General features: G+C 37.6%; 1 protein-coding gene across 1 annotated transcript; it reads right to left on the bottom strand.

Moving 5' to 3' along the window:
• Positions 1-4,095: 4,095 nt before the first annotated feature.
• Positions 4,096-5,259, bottom strand: LOC109862417. Its single transcript, XM_020442470.1, has one exon. The coding sequence runs from the start codon at positions 5,257-5,259 to the stop codon at positions 4,096-4,098; it is 1,164 nt and encodes a 387-aa protein (XP_020298059.1).
• Positions 5,260-9,675: the final 4,416 nt, after the last annotated feature.

Consider the following 9,675-nt stretch of genomic DNA (forward strand, 5'->3'; position numbering starts at 1 on the left):
AGAGAGAGAGAGAGAGAGAGAGAGAGAGAGAGAGAGAAAGCTTCATGTATTATGCGCTCCGGGATAATATCCCCTTAAGCGCACAGCAAAGTACAATAGTATTGCATTAGTTACATAGAAGTAGTAAATAACAATGAAAATAAAACAATATAGAAAAGAATGAAAAAGATGAATAGCAAAAAAAGACTAATAAGAAAAAAGATTAAAAAATAAATAAAAATTAACAAATAATAAAATAAACTTAGTAAGTGAAACAAACAATAGTGCGTTAAACAGTGTAAATGACAAGTGTATAAGTAACTACCTGACTGACCATATAAGAAGCTACCTACAATCAGAGCCACCACTGTCCAGCAAATGACTGTAAACCATTGATTTAAATAAATCGCCAGACCCGACACTATGGGCCGTATTCATAGTCCGTACTTATTTTTAAGATCGCCTTAAGTTTAGTCTTAAGACGCCCTCTAGATTCATAATCAAAAATAAGGCGGAACTTGAGCAAACGTTTTAAGGAATATCTTGGTCAAGATGATCTTATTTAGATGCGTCTTAATATGATTCATAAATTCATTTAAGCATGAGATTGAGTATACCTTATTCATCATAAATTCATAGTCATTAAAGATCGTCTTATTTCACGCATACACTGACAAATAAGACGATCTTCGCCAAGACATGTCCGAAGACGTCTTAAGCAACAGCTTTTGTTAGAACAGTTATTACTCATATGCATGTGCTTTGACGTTTACAAAGAAATAAATAAGTCTGTGATAATAAATAATTTCCTCCTGCTTGGGGACGTTTCTCTCGCCTGTGTATCAGTCTTTATCACATATTTTTGTTTATTTTATATGACTTGGACACGACTTACACGAGATGGTCGTTGACGTGTTTGTGTTGCTGTTGTGTACTTATTCATTGTTTATCATTTGACTTTATAATTTTTATTTACAATTTTGACATCATTTATTATCTTTGACTTTGTTTACATAATTATTTTTGATTTCCTAAATTAATTTTTCGACTTGACTTTTCTTGTTTGTTGACATGCAGTAGCGTGCACTTGTTTTGAAGGTGCGTATAAACTTTTGATTTGTACCCTATCATACTTTGTTAACTTAAGTTTTACGTGTTTTATACTGGTAATTAATTCTTTGTTAATTTACTGGCTGATGATGATCGGAAATTAATAAACAATCAAAACGTCCCAAGAATAAAGCTGATTTTTATTTTAACCACCATCAGTCGATAAAAAGCTAGTTTGATCTATTTTATTTGATAATAAATAAAACTCTAGCATTCTTTTTCTAAAAGAAAGTAGACCTATGAAGTTAGTGTTTCTCCTTGCTATAGATCTCTGGCTGTGAGTATGGTGAGTACAGTGAATATCGGAACGCATCTAAGAACGTCTTCTTCTTCTTTTTTGCATATATGGCTCACGCCCCTGCGAGAGAGGAGCAAACGCCAGTCTATGGATATACATTCTCAGAACGAATGTGGGAGGGGGGGATGTACAGTTTTTACCATAGAGCTTATACTCATGGAGAGGCCCTGCCTATATGCTAACCATAGAGAGGACCGCGCAAAGAGGATCGACAAAGAGAAATATATTTGGATATATTTTGTTTCAACTGTGGCTCCCCCACTCCGTATTCTCTGTTATTCTCTTCTATAAGAAGTGGCCACAATTGAAACAGAAAAATATATCTCTCTTTGACTGCTTTCCTTTTAGGAGACACAGTCGACACAAGTCGACACAAGAGTCATTCTGTCTTTGTTTCTCACTAAATACTGAACGAAGACAGAATGACTTTTGTGTCGACTTGTGTCGACTGTGTCTCCTAAAAGGAAAGCAGCTTTTGTCGATCCTCCTTGCGCTCGCAGGGCCTCTCTATAAGTATAAGCTCTATGGTTTTTAACTACTACCACGCGATACACGGTCGTCTTTCACAGTGGGCGTGCCCATCTATGTCGGGCTCGTGCTCAAGGTGTTATGACTACGATAGCCTTGTGGGAGGGAAATTAATTCGAGATTACACCCGAATTAATTTTTGAAGGCCCGATTAAGTTCGCCAATCAACCGATAAACTCGGTTGAAAGGGACCGGCCCGGAAAAAATCCTTAGGTGGTGAGCGGATTCGAACTCGGGACCTCCAGGTTCGCAGCCCCTGCACTCAGGCCGCGAGCATCTAAGAACGTTTAATATTAGTCACGACTAATAATATTAAACTAGATAGTATAACTACTTTATAAAAGTAAACCAATATTTCTATTGGCGGATCCAACGGAAATATTACGAAAATAACCGAATCATAAATAAGCATTGTTTTAAGCACATCTTCGTAAACACAATCTTATATCAAATAAGAATTACTCAAAGAAGAATTTCTCGACGAAGATCACCTTATATTGCGACTGTGAATTATATCGTTCTTGAGATGATCTTAATTAAATAAGACCATCTTCACCGAGACAGTCTTAAGCATTACCTTGAGTTTTGACTATGAATACGACCCTATAAATGTCAGACAATATAGCGTTCCAAATGGCAGCAGCATAACAAGTGAAAGATCTCTTGAAGATCTCAGTACGACAGAGAGGCACAACAAGGTCACAGGCGGATGTTCTGGAGCTTCTAGCTGTGACACCCCGAAAGTGAAATCTCTCATATAGAGTAAGAGTTTTATGAGTTGTTAATATGCTATGCAAAACACAGCAGACGAAGTAAGTTCTTCTCAAGTCCACCTTCAGCCACCGAAGCTCACCATAAAACGGAGTAACATGCATGTCTCTTCTGATCCCATAAATAAATCTAATACATGCATTCATTGTTCGTTGCAATCGTAAAGTATGTTCTACCGTGATATCCGTCATGACGCAGCAACAGTAATCAATGTGTGGAAAGATCAACGCAGTGACAAGATTCCGTTTGAGTGTCAGAGGTAATAGATTCTTGCAAAGTTTTAGTTGGTAAAGCGCTTTGCGAGATTTACTGACGACATTCGTGATATGCTTCTCCCATGAGAGATTGCTCGATACAGTGACACCCAGATACTTAACTTGAGAAGCAAATTGTACAATTGTGTTTTTCACCATAATGCCAGGCAATGTGTCGTAATTAATAGCGTTGATGTATCTTGCTGATCCCATGATGATTGCCTGAGTTTTCTCAGAATTCAGAATGAGTTTGTTTCTGGATATCCAAGAAACTATATTTTGAATATCTAAGTTGACCTTGATGATACCGCTCATCAAATCATGTGGCTCACAATGCAGGTACAACAGCAAATCATCTGCGTAAAAATTATATTTACAATAGGTCAGTGTGTTGCCAAAGTCCTTGAGGTAAAGAACAAATAATAATGGTCCAAGTACAGATTCCTACACCAGCGCTGATGTTAGCTGAAGTAGATAGCCTTGAGTTGCTAGGATCTCGAACAACTTGCGCTCGTCCGGTCAGATAAGATTTTATCCAGTGCACAACAAGACCAGAAAAATTAAAGTCAACAAGTTTGTCAAGCAGTATCGAACATTGTACCCTGTAAAATGCTTTGGACAAGTCAAATAGCACTGAGATCAGTAATCATTCTTTTATCAGCAGCTTGTCTGTCATCAAGCACTCTGGTGCTAGTTTGAGTAGAATGTCCTTTTTTGTAGGTAAATTGATAAGGATCCCCTAAATTATTCTCCTCCAAGTAAGTCTGTATTTGTTCACAGACAATTCTCTTCAGAGCTTTAGACATAGCAGGAAAAATCGCAATGGGTCTGTAATCCTAAGGTGACATCGGATTTTTAACCTTTGGTATAAGACATACCACCGATGTCTTCCAGGCATCCGGGAAAATGCCATGAGATAGCGAGAAGTTGAAAATATGTTCAATGACCGGCATGACATAAGGCAGCACGAGACTAATCATTTTTATCAAAATGTTGTCAATACCAATGGCATTGGACTTAATTCTAGAGAAGACCCGATTGATATCTTGCGAACTGATATACTTCCAGTAGAACTTACGGTAATCACATTTCTCGCGAATATCGACGTCACAAGACTGTTTAGCAATACCCGAGCTACCTGCACGTAGTATCGATTTAATTCCTCGATGGTATTGGAAAGACAACCACTTTCTTGACTTTAATCAGGCCCAGTCGTCTCAGTTCCGTCCAGATAGTGCCAGAATCTTTAGTCTTAGAGAAAAATGCAAGATAGTATTTGTTTTTCGCGGCTCGTATCACATTCTGCACATCATTCCGCAATTTTTTGAAAAAAATGTATGATTCAACTCTGCGATCTCTACGCCACCTTCTGCGAGCTCGATCCCTGTTCTTCACGGCACTCTTAATCTCGCTAGTTAACCACGGCGCAAGAAGACTCCTAAACGCACCGCTACGGAGAGGTGCATGTTTGTCTACATAGTAAAGCACAGTTTGATTGAAAATATCAATCTTCTCATCCAGTGAAAACGAAGTTAACAGTCCACTCCAACCCACACTCTCCAGATCACCGACGAATGCTATCTCATTAAAATCCTTAAAACTTCTAAACGTTACTATCCGCTCTTGTATACGTTCTGCACAGATGTTATAGTCAATATAGATGAGGTCGTGCGCAGACAAAAACGGCATGGCGTGCTGTCTATATTTGATAAGCTTCTCAGAATCATCAATTATACACAGGTCGAGCAAAGTGCAGGAATGAGCCAGATTATGCGTGGGTTGGTAAGGTACAAGATAGAGACCCGCAGACTCGATGAATGTGAGAAGATGAGTGCTATCGTAAGATAAAACCAACAAATCAGCATTAAAATCACCAAGTATGACCGAGTGTCTATAATGTGCCAGGAGGTTCAGGAAGGCATCCTCAAATTCCTGCAAATAGCCACAGTTTGGTGGTCTGTATACAACGGCGAGCAGCAGGTTTGCCACGTCAGATAAGAATATTTCTGCAATAATATATTCCGGTTTTCGACAATATAAATTGTCTGACGTCTTTAAAATGTGTGCTCTGAAATTGTTGTGCAGATAGAAGGCTACGCCGCCTCCGCCTCTGCCAGTTCTGTCACATCTATACAGAGAATAATCCTGGAGACCAACAAAATTGTCAGAAATCTCGGGTTTGAGCCAGATCTCAGACAAGAAAATTATGTGATAATGCGAATTACAGAAAAAGATGCCGAACTCATCAAAATGAGCTACCAGAGACTGGCAATTTATATGACATATGCGTAGATGTTCGAAGGTCCGTTTGTTACCCATAGTTACCCAGCAAACATTTCGGTCACAGAACCATATCCATCTGTGTCCTCAGTAGGATATGGTTTGTTAATCATGTCTGTCAACATGTGAAATGTCAAAATGCGACCAAAATAATGACAGAGTCTGCCACAAGCAAAGCGAGGCCAAATTATCGCCAAAGTGAAGCCAAAATCCGGAATAGGTTTGGTCATTGTCTGTTGGCGCCAAATTGCAAACAGTCCGCACGTATACACGAACAGACCTGCTTGGCGTTTGGTGGCAATCTGTCGTCAATGCGTTTAACAGATCAACCCGACTTTTGTCGTAAACAGATTTCTGATACAATTTTGCGGACTGTTTGGTCACAGTATTGCCAAAAGCAGATCTGCTTGCAATCGACCATCTATTTGTTGTTAATTTCACTGACATATATGGAATCGTTTTGGCTGCAATACTCTCATGTATTTGTCAACAGAGTTGTTGCGTTTTTTCTTTCTGTGTGCTAACAATTTTGGTGGTGTTTCCGTATTGTAGCATTTCTGCAAACAATTTCTGTTACCAAGGTCTGCGCCGACATTGTCAAAAACAGAAATTGTTTGCTGGGTAATATTTAATATTCTGTCAGAGATCTTTCTGTTCAAGATTAGGCATTTCTTTGCATCCATTGCAGAATGATTTAAATTTCCAGCTGAAAAATTGTTGCTCCTTGCACAATTGCCACATCTAAGATTTGTTCTCTTACCGCAATCTCTGATGCTCATCTCCGCAATAACCACAGATCGCTGAGGATCTGCAATTTTTAGCTAAATGGCCAAATGCTAGGCAGTTGTAACACTGCAGGACTCTTACGTAATCAGCAAACTTACACGCCGAGTATCTAAGATAGACTCGACCACGATTTAGCAGCATGCTTCTTATCGAAGGGGATACTTCAAGGACGCAGCTCGTTGTGCGACTATCAGGCCTCACAGAATACACATAGACTACTCTTAGGTCCGTTCTATTAAACTCTTCTAAATTCTGCGCAGCAATTTCATTCACAATTTCATCAGGTTTCATATCAACGGGAACGTTGTGAATAATGAGCCTAAGATTTATCTTCGTGTTCTCGATAACTTTCAGACCTGCCTCAGCTAAACCCTTATGTGCTTTAATACGATTAATATTTGGTAAAAGTGCGCCGATTTTTATCGCATTCTTGTGAGCGAAAGATACTCTATTAATTTTTAATGCAAAATCGGAGGGTTTGAATACTTTACTCAACGCTTTTTTCGTAGCCAGCGAGTTCTCATACTTCGTAACACCTTCCTTAGGCGCGATTAAGAACGAAGCTCACTAGAAAGAGGCACACTAACAGTAGATCCGCCAGCAATACGAATTGTGCTCTTGCTAGCCGACGCACAAGACTGAGGCTGAGTCATTTCTCTCATCTCGCACAAGGCTGATCCTGAATGCTTACAAAGTGTACTTAATTTATTTTTGCTTATCGTGTCTGTGATAACTCTTTTTAGTAGTCCGCAGGTTTTTCCTCCAAAATGTGAGCCAGTACCGTAGACACTTCAATAAATGCCTCTCTGCACGCCTGAAAGCTGACTCAATAGTAACCTTCTTCTCAACGGTTTCCTTGCTGGACAGTAATAGTCTGGAAATAATGTCACTGTTTCTATCAACAGAGACTTTAAGTGCATTTAATTTAGATACATTAATACGATTTGAGATGATATTAGATCCACTAGCCAATCTAGTGAGTTTACGCAATCCAGCAGTAGAGAAAGAAAGAGAGAGAGAGAGAGAGAGAGAGAGAGAGAGAGAGAGAAAGAGAGAGAGAGAGAGAGAGAGAGAGNAAAGAAAGAGAGAGAGAGAGAGAGAGAGAGAGAGAGAGAGAGAAAGAGAGAGAGAGAGAGAGAGAGAGAGAGGAGAAATGAAAAAGAAAGCATGAGATGTTGATGGAGAAGTCTGCCGGAAACGGAGGTCAGAGAATAGAGCTAGAGTGTGTGTGTAGTTAGGAAGGATAGCGATTGTAATTAAAATATGCGGTGATAAGAATGTAATCTAGGTTAAGTTAGACATAAGATGTAGCGTTAAGAGCGAGCGAGCGAGAGGTTGTAAGAAAAATTGTAACTGTTCCCCAATAGAGGAATCAATAAATATATTATTCTCTTCTATTCTATTCTCTATGACAAAGATACTCGTCCTCAAACAAAAAAGAGTTATCGTTTCATGACGAGTATAAACACTCGACATAAACATTGAAACGGTTAATCTTTTTCTTCTTATTTATGCATGTTTTGTGATTTTGTTCTATTATTTAATGTATTTATTTTTACGTATATATATATATATATATATATATATATATATAATTGTGACACATGACAATGTGTGTAACATGTATAAATAATAATTGTATTTATTTGATAGTTACATAATATCTAATATATACACGGATATCTGACAACAAACTAAAAAGCCGACGTGTGTAGGTAGATCGAGTTATTGTGAACAGAAAAGTTATTTATCATTTAGTTATTTATCATTTATTTATCATTAAGTTAATTATCATTTTGAAAAAATCGCAATAGTTATTGAAATATGAATTAATAAATGTGAGCCAGTGAGAGCGCGGGGAGCGATGATCGGACTCTATAGGTGTGCACGATATCAGCTCTACTCCTCGCTCGCCGCTGCTCGCTGCGTACCGCCGAATAGCGCCCGATCGCAAGAAACTGAGTCGTGCCGTGCTTGTTTTGTTTACTCCGCCTCTCGTTGCTAAGACATTACATGAGAGAAGCCATTTTTCTTTTTATCTGATAATCGTGCACGCCTATAGAGTCCTATCATCGCTTCCCTCGCCTTCATTGGCTCACATTTAGTAATTCATATCTCAATAAATATTGCAAATTTTGCAAAATGATATATAACTTTTTTGTTCAGAATGACCGATCTACCTACATACGTCGGCTTTATAGTTCGTTGTCAGACACCCTGTGTATGTACAGGGTGTCCCAGAATTGGTTTAACATCTCTCGTACACAGGTAGAAGGAATAAAACTGAGGTAAAAAGTCCTATATCATTTTGCTAGATTTGCAATAGTTACCGAGATTTTAAGTAACAAAAATCCGCGAATAAGCGTGCATCAGGCTGTCTTACGCGCGTAGGACAGCCCGGCGCGCTTCACACAATTACGTTTTAATATGTATATGTTATAGTATATGCTGTTATATTAGCTCCTCCCATATGTCGCTATGGGTAACACCGTTAGCGCGCGAAGCGCGGCGGGCAGTCTTACGCGCGTAAGACAGCTCGATGCATGCTTATTCGCGGATTTTTGTTAATTCAAATCTCAGTAACTATTGCGAATCTAGCAAAATGGTATAGGGGACTTTTCATCTCAGTTTTATTCCCTCTACCTGCCTACGAGAGATGTTAAACCAATTCTGGGACACCCTGTATATACATGTATATACAAGGTGTCCCAGCAAGTCCGTATCACCGCTCGTAGGCAAGTAGAAGGAGTTATTCTGAATCGAAAAGTCCTTTACCATTTTGCGAGATTCACAATAATTAACGAATTGTTAATAAATAAAGATCCGCGAATGAGCGTGCAGCTACGTGCAAAATGACAGCTCAGAGCTGTCATTTTTTCGCGCGCTCGTACGACGGAAATAGTAGTAACGGAATGGGAGGAACTAATAAACAGCATACATACATAAAAACTCAATAACTAACTAATGTGACGTGAAAATATGGACTTTGTATTTTTTTAATTGAAATAAAGTCTAATGTCAAGATAAGTTAAAAATGAGTTTTTTTATACTTTTGTAATTACTTATTTACTTATTACTGTATTAATAATTTACTTATTACTGTATTGATAATTATTTACTTTTTTTTATTTTAAGGTTTACATAGAAAAAAATATTTAATTATTACAAGAAATTAAATTTTTTTTTCTATTCTTTATAGGATTTTTTAAATACATAAATAAGTAAATAAATAAATATCGTTATAGACATCTTTTTTTAATCACGTAAACCATTTTTACTTGTAATATCAAAATGTCTCACATAATTGTAATATCAAAATGTCGATATAATGATTATTAGGTTATTTATGTATTTAGTTTATATATTTATAAAAAGAATTTTATAGAAAAAAATTAAAAGTTACTTACCATTTCCCAACAAAGTGATCGAAGCTCGTGAAACAATAAAACCGAATAAACAGGCCGATGCAAGCAAACATATAAAATGCTAGTGTGTTTAATTCTTTATTGAAACCATAAACTTACAACAGACGAATTTTTATCAGTGTAGGAACAGATACATGTAATGACAAAGGAATTATAACAATGTGTTATTACATGTATCTGTTCATACACTGAAGATTCGTCTGTTGTAAGTTTATGGTTGTATATATATATATATATATATATA

This window comes from Pseudomyrmex gracilis, unplaced genomic scaffold (genome assembly GCF_002006095.1).
Source record: "Pseudomyrmex gracilis isolate BER0280 unplaced genomic scaffold, ASM200609v1 scaffold_1758, whole genome shotgun sequence".
NCBI classification, from domain to species: domain Eukaryota; kingdom Metazoa; phylum Arthropoda; class Insecta; order Hymenoptera; family Formicidae; genus Pseudomyrmex; species Pseudomyrmex gracilis.

Bases quoted from the DNA above. Each gene is read 5' to 3' on its own strand.
- LOC109862417 (XM_020442470.1), bottom strand. From the start codon at position 5,259: ATGGGTAACAAACGGACCTTCGAACATCTACGCATATGTCATATAAAT.